This window comes from Acipenser ruthenus, chromosome 25 (genome assembly GCF_902713425.1).
Source record: "Acipenser ruthenus chromosome 25, fAciRut3.2 maternal haplotype, whole genome shotgun sequence".
Taxonomy (NCBI): Eukaryota; Metazoa; Chordata; class Actinopteri; order Acipenseriformes; family Acipenseridae; genus Acipenser; species Acipenser ruthenus.
The window spans coordinates 10,332,444-10,351,780 of NC_081213.1; the positions used below are offsets into that span (position 1 = coordinate 10,332,444).

At 45.2% G+C, this 19,337-nt stretch overlaps 1 protein-coding gene across 2 annotated transcripts in view; it reads right to left on the reverse strand.

Annotated features, from left to right (window-relative positions):
* The window catches only part of LOC131701589 (sodium/potassium-transporting ATPase subunit beta-1-interacting protein 1-like), a 122,174-nt gene continuing 102,837 nt past the window's right edge, over window positions 1-19,337 (reverse strand). Inside the window, exons 5-8 of one of the 2 annotated variants that reach the window (XM_059000368.1) lie at window positions 13,281-13,478; window positions 12,033-12,093; window positions 8,467-8,548; window positions 1-520 (exon numbers count right to left, since the gene is read on the reverse strand). In XM_059000368.1, the coding sequence (XP_058856351.1) occupies window positions 511-520; window positions 8,467-8,548; window positions 12,033-12,093; window positions 13,281-13,478 (351 nt within the window). In that variant the 3' untranslated portion in view covers window positions 1-510. Of the gene's footprint in view, window positions 521-8,462; window positions 8,549-12,032; window positions 12,094-13,280; window positions 13,479-19,337 lie in introns of both variants that reach the window. The other variant, XM_059000369.1, reaches the window with a different exon arrangement.

Sequence of the window (19,337 nt, forward strand, 5' to 3'; positions counted from 1 at the left end):
ACTCTCCTACACTCTCACACATGTTATTAGCACTGAAAGGTCTGTCCGTTCGTTAAGGAAACAGCATCTCTGTTCCTTGCACAATTAAAAAATTAGTATACGCTCTGTAACAAACAAACAAACAAACAAACAAACAAACAGACTAAGAAACAGAAACCGTCTTCCCCAGCTTGGTCCCTAGCTGGTTTGAAGAGATTCCTCCCAACACTGCCTGCAGAACTGTAAGTATATGCGGTTCCTGGTTTCCTTTTTTCATAAATGTGTGTGTATTTATTAGTGTTGTGTTGCAGTTCACCCAGTTGTCCAGCAGATGGCACTATTGCACTCCCAGACAGCAAGTTGTTTATGTATGCTCAGGCACAGCCAGGGAGCCACAGGTTGTCACAAAAAAAGCTTCTGTATCAATTTCCCGCAGACCTCCTCTCCCTCCTCCTCGGATTGAGATGAGAACGCAGCCCCCCAAGCTCTTCATCGAGACGGCTGGGTTCACTAAGTTCCGGGAGAGCTGCTTTATCCAGACCTGCGGATCAGAGCAGATAGTGATGTCACAACGCTTTCAACAGCAGCAGCAACAAAACACCAGCCATCTTACATGAAACACCAGCCATCTTTCATGAAACACCAGCCATCTTCCAACATGAAATACCAGCCAGCTTACATGAAACACCAGCCAGCTTACATGAAACACCAGCCATCTTACATGAAACACCAGCCAGCTTACATGAAACACCAGCCAGCTTACAAGAAACACCAGCCAGCTTACATGAAACACCATCCAGCTTACATGAAACACCAGCCATCTTACAACATGAAACACCAGCCATCTTACATGAAACACCAGCCAGCTTACATGAAACACCAGCCAGCTTACATGAAACATCAGCCATCTTACAACATGAAACACCAGCCATCTTACATGAAACACCAGCGATCATACAACATGAAACACCAGCCATCTTACGTGAAACACCAGCCATCTTACATGAAACACCAGCCAGCTTACAACATGAAACACCAGCCATCTTACAACATGAAACACCAGCCAGCTTACATGAAACACCAGCCAGCTTACATGAAACACCAGCCATCTTACAACATGAAACACCAGCCATCTTACAACATGAAACACCAACCATCTTACATGAAACACCAGCCATCTTACAACATGAAACACCAGCCATCTTACAACATGAAACACCAGCCAGTTTACAACATGAAACACCAGCCAGCTTACAACATGAAACACCAGCCATCTTAGGAAACACCAGCCATCTTACATGAAACACCAGCCAGCTTACATGAAACACCAGCCATCTTACAACATGAAACACCAGCCATCTTACAACATGAAACACCAGCCATCTTACAACATGAAACACCAACCATCTTACATGAAACACCAGCCAGCTTACATGAAACACCAGCCATCTTAGGAAACACCAGCCATCTTACATGAAACACCAGCCAGCTTACATGAAACACCAGCCAGCTTACATGAAACAACAGCCAGCTTACAACATGAAACACCAGCCATCTTACAACATGAAACACCAGCCAGCTTACATGAAACACCAACCAGCTTACATGAAACACCAGCCATCTTACAACATGAAACACCAGCCATCTTACAACATGAAACACCAGCCATCTTACAACATGAAACACCAGCCAGCTTACAACATGAAACACCAGCCAGTTTACAACATGAAACACCAGCCAGCTTACAACATGAAACACCAGCCATCTTAGGAAACACCAGCCATCTTACATGAAACACCAGCCAGCTTACATGAAACACCAGCCATCTTACAACATGAAACACCAGCCATCTTACAACATGAAACACCAGCCATCTTACAACATGAAACACCAACCATCTTACATGAAACACCAGCCAGCTTACATGAAACACCAGCCATCTTAGGAAACACCAGCCATCTTACATGAAACACCAGCCAGCTTACATGAAACACCAGCCATCCTACAACATGAAACACCAGTCATTTTACAACATGAAACACCAGTCATCTTACAACATGAAACACCAGCCATCTTACATGAAACACCAGCCAGCTTACAACATGAAACACCAGCCATCTTACATGAAACACCAGCCAGCTTACAACATGAAACACCAGCCATCTTACATGAAACACCAGCCAGCTTACAACATGAAACACCAGCCATTTTACAACATGAAACACCAGCCAACTTACAACATGAAACACCAGCCAGCTTACATGGAACACCAGCCAGCTTACAACATGAAACACCAGCCATCTTACATGAAACACCAGCCAGCTTACAACATGAAACACCAGCCATCTTACAACATGAAACACTATCCATCTTATATGAAACACCAGCCAGCTTACATGAAACACCAGCCATCTTACATGAAACACCAGCCAGCTTACATGAAACACCAGCCATCTTACAACATGAAACACCAGCCATCTTACAACATGAAACACCAGCAATCTTATATGAAACACCAGCCAGCTTACATGAAACACCAGCCAGCTTACATGAAACACCAGCCATCTTACATGAAACACCAGCGATCTTACAACATGAAACACCAGCCATCTTACATGAAACACCAGCGATCTTACAACATGAAACACCAGCCATCTTACGTGAAACACCAGCCATCTTACAACATGAAACACCAGCCAGCTTACAACATGAAACACCAGCCATCTTAGGAAACACCAGCCATCTTACATGAAACACCAGCCAGCTTACATGAAACACCAGCCATCTTACAACATGAAACACCAGCCATCTTACAACATGAAACACCAGCCATTTTACAACATGAAACACCAACCATCTTACATGAAACACCAGCCAGCTTACATGAAACACCAGCCATCTTACAACATGAAACACCAGTCATCTTACAACATGAAACACCAGCCATCTTACATGAAACACCAGCCATCTTACAACATGAAACACCAGCCATCTTACATGAAACACCAGCCAGCTTACATGAAACACCAGCCAGCTTACAACATGAAACACCAGCCATCTTACATGAAACACCAGCCATCTTACATGAAACACCAGCCAGCTTACATGAAACACCAGCCAGCTTACATGAAACACCAGCCAGCTTACATGAAACACCATCCAGCTTACATGAAACACCAGCCATCTTACAACATGAAACACCAGCCATCTTACATGAAACACCAGCCAGCTTACATGAAACACCAGCCATCTTACAACATGAAACACCAACCATCTCACATGAAACACCAGCGATTTTACAACATGAAACACCAGCCATCGTACATGAAACACCAGCCATCTTACATGAAACACCAGCCAGCTTACATGAAACACCAGCCAGCTTACATGAAACACCAGCCAGCTTACAACATGAAACACCAGCCATCTTACAACATGAAACACCAGCCAGCTTACATGAAACACCAGCCAGCTTACATGAAACACCAGCCATCTTACAACATGAAACACCAGCCATCTTACAACATGAAACACCAGCCATCTTACAACATGAAACACCAGCCAGCTTACAACATGAAACACCAGCCAGTTTACAACATGAAACACCAGCCAGCTTACAACATGAAACACCAGCCATCTTAGGAAACACCAGCCATCTTACATGAAACACCAGCCAGCTTACATGAAACACCAGCCATCTTACAACATGAAACACCAGCCATCTTACAACATGAAACACCAGCCATCTTACAACATGAAACACCAACCATCTTACATGAAACACCAGCCAGCTTACATGAAACACCAGCCATCTTAGGAAACACCAGCCATCTTACATGAAACACCAGCCATCCTACAACATGAAACACCAGTAATTTTACAACATGAAACACCAGTCATCTTACAACATGAAACACCAGCCATCTTACATGAAACACCAGCCAGCTTACAACATGAAACACCAGCCATCTTACATGAAACACCAGCCAGCTTACAACATGAAACACCAGCCATCTTACATGAAACACCAGCCAGCTTACAACATGAAACACCAGCCATTTTACAACATGAAACACCAGCCAGCTTACAACATGAAACACCAGCCAGCTTACATGGAACACCAGCCAGCTTACAACATGAAACACCAGCCATCTTACATGAAACACCAGCCAGCTTACAACATGAAACACCAGCCATCTTACAACATGAAACACTATCCATCTTATATGAAACACCAGCCAGCTTACATGAAACACCAGCCATCTTACATGAAACACCAGCCAGCTTACATGAAACACCAGCCAGCTTACATGAAACACCAGCCATCTTACAACATGAAACACCAGCCATCTTACAACATGAAACACCAGCAATCTTATATGAAACACCAGCCAGCTTACATGAAACACCAGCCAGCTTACATGAAACACCAGCCAGCTTACATGAAACACCAGCCAGCTTACAACATGAAACACCAGCCATCTTACAACATGAAACACCAGCCAGCTTACAACATGAAACACCAGCGATCTTACAACATGAAACACCAGCCATCTTACATGAAACACCAGCGATCTTACAACATGAAACACCAGCCATCTTACATGAAACACCAGCCATCTTACATGAAACACCAGCCATCTTACAACATGAAACACCAGCCAGCTTACAACATGAAACACCAGCCATCTTACATGAAACACCAGCGATCTTACAACATGAAACACCAGCCATCTTACATGAAACACCAGCGATCTTACAACATGAAACACCAGCCATCTTACGTGAAACACCAGCCATCTTACAACATGAAACACCAGCCAGCTTACAACATGAAACACCAGCCATCTTACATGAAACACCAGCGATCTTACAACATGAAACACCAGCCATCTTACATGAAACACCAGCGATCTTACAACATGAAACACCAGCCATCTTACATGAAACACCAGCCATCTTACAACATGAAACACCAGCCAGCTTACAACATGAAACACCAGCCAGTTTACAACATGAAACACCAGCCAGCTTACAACATGAAACACCAGCCATCTTAGGAAACACCAGCCATCTTACATGAAACACCAGCCAGCTTACATGAAACACCAGCCATCTTACAACATGAAACACCAGCCATCTTACAACATGAAACACCAGCCATCTTACAACATGAAACACCAACCATCTTACATGAAACACCAGCCAGCTTACATGAAACACCAGCCATCTTAGGAAACACCAGCCATCTTACATGAAACACCAGCCATCCTACAACATGAAACACCAGTAATTTTACAACATGAAACACCAGTCATCTTACAACATGAAACACCAGCCATCTTACATGAAACACCAGCCAGCTTACAACATGAAACACCAGCCATCTTACATGAAACACCAGCCAGCTTACAACATGAAACACCAGCCATCTTACATGAAACACCAGCCAGCTTACAACATGAAACACCAGCCATTTTACAACATGAAACACCAGCCAGCTTACAACATGAAACACCAGCCAGCTTACATGGAACACCAGCCAGCTTACAACATGAAACACCAGCCATCTTACATGAAACACCAGCCAGCTTACAACATGAAACACCAGCCATCTTACAACATGAAACACTATCCATCTTATATGAAACACCAGCCAGCTTACATGAAACACCAGCCATCTTACATGAAACACCAGCCAGCTTACATGAAACACCAGCCAGCTTACATGAAACACCAGCCATCTTACAACATGAAACACCAGCCATCTTACAACATGAAACACCAGCAATCTTATATGAAACACCAGCCAGCTTACATGAAACACCAGCCAGCTTACATGAAACACCAGCCAGCTTACATGAAACACCAGCCATCTTACATGAAACACCAGCGATCTTACAACATGAAACACCAGCCATCTTACATGAAACACCAGCGATCTTACAACATGAAACACCAGCCATCTTACGTGAAACACCAGCCATCTTACAACATGAAACACCAGCCAGCTTACAACATGAAACACCAGCCATCTTAGGAAACACCAGCCATCTTACATGAAACACCAGCCAGCTTACATGAAACACCAGCCATCTTACAACATGAAACACCAGCCATCTTACAACATGAAACACCAGCCATCTTACAACATGAAACACCAACCATCTTACATGAAACACCAGCCAGCTTACATGAAACACCAGCCATCTTACAACATGAAACACCAGTCATCTTACAACATGAAACACCAGCCATCTTACATGAAACACCAGCCATCTTACAACATGAAACACAAGCCATCTTACATGAAACACCAGCCAGCTTACATGAAACACCAGCCATCTTACAACATGAAACACCAGCCAGCTTACAACATGAAACACCAGCCATCTTACATGAAACACCAGCCATCTTACAAAATGAAACACCAGCCATCTTACAACATGAAACACCAGCCATCTTACATGAAACACCAGCCAGCTTACATGAAACACCAGCCATTTTACATGAAACACCAGCCAGCTTACATGAAACACCAGCCAGCTTACATGAAACACCAGCCAGCTTACAACATGAAACACCAGCCATCTTACATGAAACACCAGCCAGCTTACAACATGAAACACCAGCCATTTTACAACATGAAACACCAGCCAGCTTACAACATGAAACACCAGCCAGCTTACATGAAACACCAGCCAGCTTACAACATGAAACACCAGCCATCTTACATGAAACACCAGCCATCTTACATGAAACACCAGCCAGCTTACAACATGAAACACCAGCCATTTTACAACATGAAACACCAGCCAGCTTACAACATGAAACACCAGCCATCTTACATGAAACACCAGCCAGCTTACATGAAACACCATCCAGTTTACAACATGAAACACCAGCCATCTTACAACATGAAACACCAGCCATCTTACATGAAACACCAGCCAGCTTACATGAAACACCATCCAGCTTACATGAAACACCAGCCATCTTACAACATGAAACACCAGCCATCTTACATGAAACACCAGCCAGCTTACATGAAACACCAGCCATCTTACAACATGAAACACCAGCCATCTTACATGAAACACCAGCCAGCTTACATGAAACACCAGCCAGCTTACAACATGAAACACCAGCCATCTTACATGAAACACCAGCCATCTTACATGAAACACCAGCGATCATACAACATGAAACACCAGCCATCTTACAACATGAAACACCAGCCATCTTACATGAAACACCAGCCAGCTTACATGAAACACCATCCAGCTTACATGAAACACCAGCCATCTTACAACATGAAACACCAGCCATCTTACATGAAACACCAGCCAGCTTACATGAAACACCAGCCATCTTACATGAAACACCAGCCATCTTACATGAAACACCAGCGATTTTACAACATGAAACACTAGCCATCTTACATGAAACACCAGCGATTTTACAACATGAAACACCAGCCATCGTACATTAAACACTTTGTAAGTAGGGCTGTACCTACGTGTACACAGAGCTCACAGTGCAGGGCTGTACCTACGTGTAGAGAGAGCTGACAGTGCAGGGCTGTACCTACGTGTACACAGAGCTCACAGTGCAGGGCTGTACCTACGTGTAGAGAGAGCTCACAGTGCAGGGCTGTACCTACGTGTAGAGAGAGCTCACAGTGCAGGGCTGTACATACGTGTAGAGAGAGCTCACAGTGCAGGGCTGTACCTACGTGTACACAGAGCTCACAGTGCAGGGCTGTACCTACGTGTAGAGAGAGCTCACAGTGCAGGGCTGTACCTACGTGTAGAGAGAGCTCACAGTGCAGGGCTGTACATACGTGTAGAGAGAGCTCACAGTGCAGGGCTGTACCTACGTGTACACAGAGCTCACAGTGCAGGGCTGTACCTACGTGTACAGAGCTCACAGTGCAGGGCTGTACCTATGTGTACACAGAGCTCACAGTGCAGGGCTGTACCTATGTGTACACAGAGCTCACAGTGCAGGGCTGTACCTACGTGTACAGAGCTCACAGTGCAGGGCTGTACCTATGTGTACACAGAGCTCACAGTGCAGGGCTGTACCTACGTGTACACAGAGCTCACAGTGCAGGGCTGTACCTACGTGTAGAGAGAGCTCACAGTGCAGGGCTGTACCTACGTGTACACAGAGCTGACAGTGCAGGGCTGTACCTACGTGTACACAGAGCTCACAGTGCAGGGCTGTACCTACATGTAGAGGGAGCTCACAGTGCAGGGCTGTACCTACGTGTAGAGAGAGCTCACAGTGCAGGGCTGTACCTATGTGTACACAGAGCTCACAGTGCAGGGCTGTATCTACGTGTAGAGAGAGCTCACAGTGCAGGGCTGTACCTACGTGTAGAGAGAGCTCACAGTGCAGGGCTGTACCTACGTGTAGAGAGAGCTCACAGTGCAGGGCTGTACCTACGTGTAGAGAGAGCTCACAGTGCAGGGCTGTACCTACGTGTAGAGAGGCTGCAGCTGCAGGTGTGAGGTCTTCTGAGGGGGCTGGTACCCGTAGGAATCGAATCCTCCAATAAAGTCAACTGCAATAGAGAGGGGGGAGAGAGAGAGACTCTGTGAGATGACGCCAGGCCACAGGGTCAGGGAGCGGAGCGGACCACACAGGGCTGGAGTATGTCTGTGGGAATGATCTAATACTCTGCTAGGGTAAATATGCATATCTCCACAGCTTGCTCCCAGGCTTATGCAATGCTCTGAGCTTTACCGTGTTTTAAACATGCTTTACCATACTTTGCAGTGCTATTTGCCACAGTAAACCTTTCAGCTTTTCTCAGGTTTTGTTACATTGCCAGTATGTCCTTACAGTCAGTTGCCTGAAGGATTCAGCACCCTTAGTTTTATACTGTATACATGAAAGGTTCCGCTGTGTAAATCCATCCATATTCAGAGCAATAAGGAAAGCACTAGTATGTGTTTACTTGACTTAGTTTCCTTTAAGGTCAACCTTAGAACGGAGCGCTTTGAAGGTATGATTTAGCTGCGGCTCATCACAAGATGAAACAGATTCAGCACACTGAGGAAGCACCAGCAGAACCCTTTGTCTGCTTTGACAACCCCAATATAAGACATCATGGTTTTCAAGTTCAAATGAGTTTTAGTTTTCCAAGCTATGTGTTAATTGTTTGTATGTATTTATTGTACTCAATAGTGGCTACATGTTTTTCTTCAGAAGGGACTGTGTTGAAAGTTGAGGTAAAAGCTGATAGTTTTGTTGCCCCTGTTTTCACTCACAATCCTGCACTGGAGCAAAACAAGAGCTTTGTAAATCCATCCCAAAACATTTAAGCCGTGACACGCAGTGACACGTCACAATAAATCATTCTGCAATGGGAATATGCTGCTGCATGGCTCACTGCCTTTATTAAAAACAGCCTAACAGCAGTCTTTACTTCTGGGACACTGATAGGTATTGCACCCCTCGTGACACCACACAATTACTTCCACTGTCAGCTCGAAATGTTAGAGCTGCCTACCTCCCAGTCCGTCAGCTCTAACCACTAGACCACACAGCCTCCCTCCCTCCCTCCCAGTCCCTCAGCTCTAACTACTAGACCACACAGCCTCCCTCCCTCCCAGTCTCTCAGCTCTAACCAATAGACTGCACAGCCTCCCTCCCTCCCTTCCTCCCTCCCAGTCTCTCAGCTCTAACCACTAGACCACATAGCCTCCCTCCCTCCCTCCCTCTCTCCCAGTCTCTCAGCTCTAACCACTAGTCCAAACTGCCTCCCTCCCAGTCCCTCAGCTGTTTGTGTTGTATTCCGCTGGCAGAGTCAGCTCTGCTTGCAGTGTCATGGCAGTGTGTTTGCCCCCCACCCCTCCCCTGTACCCCTAACAGGAAGGGCACTGTGGCAGGCTGGCTCGCAGTGGTGAGGTGTGGTGACGTCACAGACCAGGAAGTAACTGAAACCAAAACAATGGATGGGCGGGTGAAGCTGAATGCAACTGCATTCAGTGTATTTAATAAATAAACAAACAAAAGATTTAAACAAAACAAAACACAAACAAAAAGGCACAAGGGCCAAACGAATCAGACAGACAAACAAGTACAGTGCCTTGCGAAAGTATTCGGCCCCCTTGAACTTTGCGACCTTTTGCCACATTTCAGGCTTCAAACATAAAGATATGAAACTGTAATTTTTTGTGAAGAATCAACAACAAGTGGGACACAATCATGAAGTGGAACGAAATTTATTGGATATTTCAAACTTTTTTAACAAATAAAAAACTGAAAAATTGGGCGTGCAAAATTATTCAGCCCCTTTACTTTCAGTGCAGCAAACTCTCTCCAGAAGTTCAGTGAGGATCTCTGAATGATCCAATGTTGACCTAAATGACTAATGATGATAAATAGAATCCACCTGTGTGTAATCAAGTCTCCGTATAAATGCACCTGCACTGTGATAGTCTCAGAGGTCCGTTTAAAGCGCAGAGAGCATCATGAAGAACAAGGAACACACCAGGCAGGTCCGAGATACTGTTGTGGAGAAGTTTAAAGCCGGATTTGGATACAAAAAGATTTCCCAAGCTTTAAACATCCCAAGGAGCACTGTGCAAGCGATAATATTGAAATGGAAGGAGTATCAGACCACTGCAAATCTACCAAGACCTGGCCGTCCCTCTAAACTTTCAGCTCATACAAGGAGAAGACTGATCAGAGATGCAGCCAAGAGGCCCATGATCACTCTGGATGAACTGCAGAGATCTACAGCTGAGGTGGGAGACTCTGTCCATAGGACAACAATCAGTCGTATACTGCACAAATCTGGCCTTTATGGAAGAGTGGCAAGAAGAAAGCCATTTCTTAAAGATATCCATAAAAAGTGTCGTTTACAGTTTGCCACAAGCCACCTGGGAGACACACCGAACATGTGGAAGAAGGTGCTCTGGTCAGATGAAACCAAAATCGAACTTTTTGGCAACAATGCAAAATGTTATGTTTGGCGTAAAAGCAACACAGCTCATCACCCTGAACACACCATCCCCACTGTCAAACATGGTGGTGGCAGCATCATGGTTTGGGCCTGCTTTTCTTCAGCAGGGACAGGGAAGATGGTTAAAATTGATGGGAAGATGGATGGAGCCAAATACAGGACCATTCTGGAAGAAAACCTGATGGAGTCTGCTTCCAACAAGACAGTGATCCAAAACATAAAGCAAAATCTACAATGGAATGGTTCACAAATAAACATATCCAGGTGTTAGAATGGCCAAGTCAAAGTCCAGACCTGAATCCAATCGAGAATCTGTGGAAAGAACTGAAAACTGCTGTTCACAAATGCTCTCCATCCAACCTCACTGAGCTCGAGCTGTTTTGCAAGGAGGAATGGGCAAAAATTTCAGTCTCTCGATGTGCAAAACTGATAGAGACATACCCCAAGCGACTTACAGCTGTAATCGCAGCAAAAGGTGGCGCTACAAAGTATTAACTTAAGGGGGCTGAATAATTTTGCACGCCCAATTTTTCAGTTTTTTATTTGTTAAAAAAGTTTGAAATATCCAATAAATTTCGTTCCACTTCATGATTGTGTCCCACTTGTTGTTGATTCTTCACAAAAAATTACAGTTTCATATCTTTATGTTTGAAGCCTGAAATGTGGCAAAAGGTCGCAAAGTTCAAGGGGGCCGAATACTTTCGCAAGGCACTGTAAGTGTCGTGCTGGCTAATCCAGCACGTTTTAGCAATTGTTTTTAAATGTCGTTATTTCTCGCTCGCTCTCTCCGCTCCCCGTACTCTCCTCTGTACACTCCAACCCTCCAGAACGGACAGCTGCAGGTTCTTATACTCTGGCCGAGGAGTTAACTAGTTGTTAATTATCTTATTACCCCTCGGCCAGAGTCTGCACGCGTTTGGTAAGGATGCATGACTGTCAGCTAGTTACATAATCAGTAGCTGATCAGTCATGCATCCTCACAGGGTTTTTAAATATAAATAATAAGAAATATGCGCCGCAAACAATAATACAAATAATTATAATAGGGGCGGGACACTCCGCCACAGGCACTTACAGCTGTCTTCATCATCCAGGAACACTTTGCTGACATAGCAGGCGTACACGAAGCCAAAGAGCTGGAGAGAGAGAGAGAGAGAGAGAGAGAGAGAGAGAGAGAGAGAGAGAGAGAGGATGAAACAGGGTCGAAGGTGGGTAAGCTGTGAACAGTCCCTGTGAAATGGAAAGCACTGTGCTGCACAGGGCGCTGAACGTGTAGACAGAGCTGTGACAGTGCATTCACAGGGTTGGATGGGACTGCAGGCTTTTCTGTACAATCTACAGTACTAACCTGAAGGTAGAACTAAAACAACATGAAATATACATGCAAATGGACCAGAGAGAACGTCATTGCTACAGGGAAATGTGAGATCCATGAACTGAAGGTAATTCATATTAGGGAAGATTTACTGGAATCTTTGTCCTTTTGAAGAACAACCTGCTTTGCGTCTGAAATATGCCACATTAAACAATGTATTCTTCTTGTTTAGAATCACTTTGTATATCACTGTCACAAAGACGGCCGGAGTGGGTGGCGTCAGACCAGAAGCAGGAAATAAACAGACAGAGACTTGTGGTTTGGTGAAGCTGAGCGAATGCTTTCGCTCAGCATTTAATAAACAGAACAGAAAATAAAAGGTTGGAACAGACAAAACACAGGGCACGGCACTTGAGGCCAAAATAAATAGACGAACAAAACGGACTAGACAGACAAACAAACATGGTGAGCAGATAACACTTATATTTACGCTTTTACTTTTCTCCTTCTCTCTCTCCCGTTCTCCACTCTCGAACACCCAACCCCGACTGAATGAAATGTGCATCTATATATACTGTTGTGCTGGGATTCAATTACTAATTAATTATTCACTTGAATCCCAGCACGTGAATTAATTATGTGCAACCCCGTGCTCACATATTACATTTAACCAGCACGTGAAGTGATTTGTGCCCTCCTCGTGCCTAAATACAAATCTACACTTTTTAAATACACGTGAAACACAGACCCGTTTATATCCCGTGTACCAATGACTATACACCAACATTTACACACGCACGCAACATACAACACATAATATGCACACAGGGGCGGGGCACATTGCCACAATCACATATCATACACCCCTGTGCTCTCTATAGAGCACTGTTTCCTCCTTCTAATTTGGCATATAACACGAAACAATGAATTGAAGTGTACCATATTAAAGGTAGGTTTGTTATTGCTCTGTTTAGCTCGCTTCCCTCCCCTCGCTGTCTCTGCACTCACACTCAGGAAGACCTGCAGGGCGCTGCTGAGCACCTCGATGTACTGGTAATCAAGCAGGCAGCCAGATACTGTGATGACGTGGTGGTCGTCGGGAGCCAGGTTCAAGTTGAGCACCGGAGTGACCAGGCAGCCCGGCCCGTTCTCCATCCACCACGAGCGGTGCAGCGACGTGTTGAAGGTCATCAGGAAGTCCCGGTCCTGAGAGAGGAGACAGGAGTGACATCACCAACACAGGGACACCAAGGTGAGGAGTGACATCACCAACACAGGGACCCCAAGGTGAGGAGTGACATCAACAACACAGGGACACCAAGGTGAGGAGTGACATCACCAACACAGGGACACCAAGGTGAGGAGTGACATCACCAACACAGGGACCCCAAGGTGAGGAGTGACATCAACAACACAGGGACCCCAAGGTGAGGAGTGACATCAACAACACAGGGACCCCAAGGTGAGGAGTGACATCACCAACACAGGGACACCAAGGTGAGGAGTGACATCACCAACACAGGGACACCACCAACACAGGGACACCAAGGTGAGGAGTGACATCACCAGCACAAAACAGGCCAGACTGACCAGCACTCCTACAATGTATTACTACAATGTATGACTTTTCACGGTTAATCTCGGATTCCACCATTTCCGTGAAATGTACCCATTGCTGTGTAATATGTAGTTCCCTGTGAAAACCCCCATTTCTGAAAGAATTCTGTAAATATTTTTGTATCACTTAAAAGAAACACAGCAAGTGTTTGCCTTATTGACGCACTACCTGTTACACTGCATTAGGAACCTGGCAGCTGGTTTAGTTTGCTTCCGGTAAATTATTATTATTTATTTCTTATCAGATGCCCTTACCCAGGGCGACTTACAGTTGTATACGAAATAAAATACATATCAAGAATTACAGTACAATTAAGAGCAATACACAAAACACAATGACTTCAGTCCTAATAAGAGCAAATACAAAACACAGTACGATTTGATATGGGGCAGTTCAAGAGCAGATAACAGTAGTTACATCAGGATTTAACTGTTTTTCAATATTTATGAACATTTGTTGTATAATAACTCAAGTTAATGTGACAACGCTATTGTTTTCTGCTTTCATAAATATTATGTTTAAATCATGAAATATCTTCAAATACCAGGTTTTTTTTTTTTAGACCTTACAATGCTGTGATAAAAGCCATTGTTTACAGTGAAGAAATACATCCCTATTCATGACTTGTTAAAACAAAACACCACATACATTGTAATGCCAACCTTTATCTGTCAAAACAAGTCAAGCTTTTACTTGGCTTTCAAAATACAGATTCTACATCAGACCTGCTCTTTCTCATTCAATAGCCCCTTTCAGCACCGGTGACAGAAAGTCTTCCCACTGTTCCAGCGTGTAGCGGGACAGCGAGCTGTTAAACCCTCACTCCCTCTCTAATCTGAGTGCCTGCAGAGCTGTGATAGCGGGCTGGGGGCTCCCTGTCCGCTGGGCTCCCTGTCAGCTGGCCTCCCCTCTCACCCTGCAGAGACGGGGGCTCTCCTGCACAGTGAGATTGAAACCAGGGCATCAGCTGGACTCCTCTCTCACCCTGCACAGACGGGGGATCTCCTGCACAGTGAGATTGAAATCAGGGCATCAGCTGGACTCCCCTCTCACCCTGCAGAGACGGGGGCTCTCCTGCACAGTGAGATTGAAACCAGGGCACAGTGCAGGTCACTGTGACAACTGACCTTCAATAATCAGCAAAGACCAGGAGCTATGGAATACAATGAGCTTCTAACTAAAGGAACTCCATGAATTCAATGACAAACGCTTCACAAAGAAGTCCTTTTCAATGCATATCAGTGCATGTGTGTTCTGTATGTCAGCGTGTGTTGTCTGTGTCTGTGTGTTTCTGTATGTCAGTGTGTGTTGTCTGTGTGTGTGTATGTGTGTGTTTCTGTATGTCAGTGTGTGTTGTCTGTGTGTGTGTATGTGTGTGTTTCTGTATGTCAGTGTGTGTTGTCTGTGTGTGTGTATGTGTGTGTTTCTGTATGTCAGTGTGTGTTGTCTGTGTGTGTGTATGTGTGTGTTTCTGTATGTCAGTGTGTGTTGTCTGTGTGTGTGTATGTGTGTGTTTCTGTATGTCAGTGTGTGTTGTCTGTGTGTGTGTATGTGTGTGTTTCTGTATGTCAGAGTGTGTTGTCTGTGTGCGTGTGTGTGTGTGTTTCTGTATGGCAGAGTGTGTTGTCTGTGTTCATGTATGTATGTGTGTGGATTGAAAGAGACTTCTAGTCTAAATGCTTGCCATTGATTTATTTAGTTTTCTTTAGTATTTCTTGATTTCGCATTACTGAGTGCTTTACAGTTAAGGATGAACAAGACCATTGAATTGATTGCGCCTGTAATCAAATGAGTGAGCAGTTGGACTGCAGTGCAATGCTATTGCAATAAGGGACAATGAAGCGACAGCACTAGAATGGCATGTGACAGAGAAATGGCATGAAGCAATACACACTGCTGGATCCATTGCAGTACCATGGAACCATCTATGAATTCCAAATCCATTGCACAGCCACTGCTGGGAACGCTGTGCCACTGGTTCTCTACAGTCTGGGGTTTCTTCAGTTTATTGCACTATTGGGATCCCAGTAGGGGTGGGGGCAGAGCATCCTTGCACCTCCAATACACACGGCTGGATCCATTGCAGTGCTATGGTACCTTGTGCAACATTTGTTTCAAATCCATTGGGTTGTGGTCTGCTAATGGTTCTCTACAGTAGCTGGGGTTCCTATGGCATTGAGAGAAACAAACAATCGTCCGAGAGATTAATCAAATTGACACTGTGCTAATCCGTAACAGGGGCTTCCTTTACTCTGTTTTGTTATGACTTGAATAAATTGAGAGAATGGATTATTTTATCTTCAGTGCTTTTGTTTTGGACAGTTTCCAAGTCAGGTCACCCCATCAGCACACACACTGAAACACACATAGAGACTCACACACTGAAACACACACAGAGACACAGACTGAAACACCAGAGACACACACAGAAACGCACACTGACCCACACATAGAAACACACACTGAAACACTACAGAGACACACACTGACACACTAAAACACACAGAGACACACACAGACACACACACTGACACACCAGAGACACACACTGACACACTAAAACACATACAGAGACACACACTAAAACACACACTGAAACACTACAGAGACACACACTGACACACACATTGACACACCAGACACACACTGACACACACACTGAAACACCAGAGACACACACGGACACACACACTGAAACACAAGAGACACACACTGACACACACACTGAAACACCAGAGACACACACTGACACACACACTGGAACACCAGAGACACACACTGACACACACACTAAAACACCAGAGACACACACTGACACACACACTGAAACACCATAGAGACACACACTGACACACACACTGAAACACCAGAGACACACACTGACACACACTGAAACACCAGAGACACACACTGACACACACACTGAAACACCAGAGACACACACTGACACACACACTGAAACACCAGAGACACACACTGACACACACACTGAAACACCAGAGACACACACTGACACACACACTGAAACACCAGACACACACTGACACACACACTGAAACACCAGAGACACACACTGACACACACACTGAAACACCAGAGACACACACTGACACACACACTGAAACACCAGAGACACACACTGACACACACACTGAAACACCAGAGACACACACTGACACACACACTGAAACACCAGAGACACACACTGACACACACACAGAAACACCAGAGACACACAGTGACACACACACTGACAGACACACACTGGCACATACACAGAAAGACACAGTGAGACACACACACTGAAACACCAGAGACACACACTGAAACGCACACTGAAACACTACAGAGACACACTGACACACTAAAACACACAGACACACACACACTGACACACCAGAGACACACACTGACACACACACTGAAACACCAGACACACACTGACACACACACTGAAACACCAGAGACACACACTGACACACAAACTGAAACACCAGAGACACACACTGACACACACACTGAAACAACAGAGACACACACTGAAACACCGGAGACACACACTGACACACACACTGAAACACCAGAGACACACACTGACACACACACTGAAACACCAGAGACACACACTGACACACACACTGAAACACCAGAGACACACACTGACACACACACTGAAACACCAGAGACACACACTGACACACACACTGAAACACCAGAGACACACACTGAAACACACACTGAAACACCAGAGACACACACTGACACACACACTGAAACACCAGACACGCACTGACAAACACACTGAAACACACACTGACACACACACTGAAACACCAGAGACACACTGACACACACACTGAAACACCAGAGACACACACTGACACACACACTGAAATACCAGACACACACTGACACACACACTGAAACACCAGAGACACACACTGACACACACACTGAAACACCAGAGACACACACTGACACACACACTGAAACACCATAGAGACACACACTGACACACACACTAAAACACCAGAGACACACACTGACACACACACTGAAACACCATAGAGACACACACTGACACACACACTGACAGACACACACTGGCACATACACAGAAAGACACAGTGAGACACACACACTGAAACACCAGAGACACACACTGAAACGCACACTGAAACACTACAGAGACACACTGACACACTAAAACACACAGACACACACACACTGACACACCAGAGACACACACTGACACACACACTGAAACACCAGACACACACTGACACACACACTGAAACACCAGAGACACACACTGACACACAAACTGAAACACCAGAGACACACACTGACACACACACTGAAACACCAGAGACACACACTGACACACACACTGAAACACCAGACACACACTGACACACACACTGAAACACCAGACACACACTGACACACACTGAAACACCAGACACACACTGACACACACACTGAAACACCAGAGACACACACTGACACACACTGAAACACCAGAGACACACACTGACACACACACTGAAACACCAGAGACACACACTGACACACACACTGAAACACCACAGACACACACTGACACACACACTGAAACACCAGAGACACACACTGACACACACACTGAAACACCAGAGACACACACTGACACACACACTGAAACACCATAGAGACACACACTGACACACACACTGACACACCAGAGACACACACTGACACACACACTGAAACACCAGACACACACTGACACACACACTGAAACACCAGAGACACACACTGACACACACACTGAAACACCAGAGACACACACTGAAACACCAGAGACACACACTGACACACACACTGAAACACCAGAGACACACACTGACACACACACTGAAACACCAGAGACACACACTGACACACACACTGAAACACCAGAGACACACACTGACACACACACTGAAACACCATAGAGACACACACTGACACACACTGAAACACCAGAGACACACACTGACACACACACTGAAACACCAGACACACACTGACACACACACTGAAACACCAGACACACACTGACACACACACTGAAACACAAGAGACACACACTGACACACACACTGAAACACCAGAGACACACACTGACACACACACTGAAACACCAGAGACACACACTGACACACACACTGAAACACCAGAGACACACACTGACACACACACTGAAACACCAGAGACACACACTGACACACACACTGAAACACCAGAGACACACACTGACACACACACTGAAACACCAGAGACACACACTGACACACACACTGAAACACCATAGAGACACACACTGACACACACACTGACACACCAGAGACACACACTGACACACACACTGAAACACCAGACACACACTGACACACACACTGAAACACCAGAGACACACACTGACA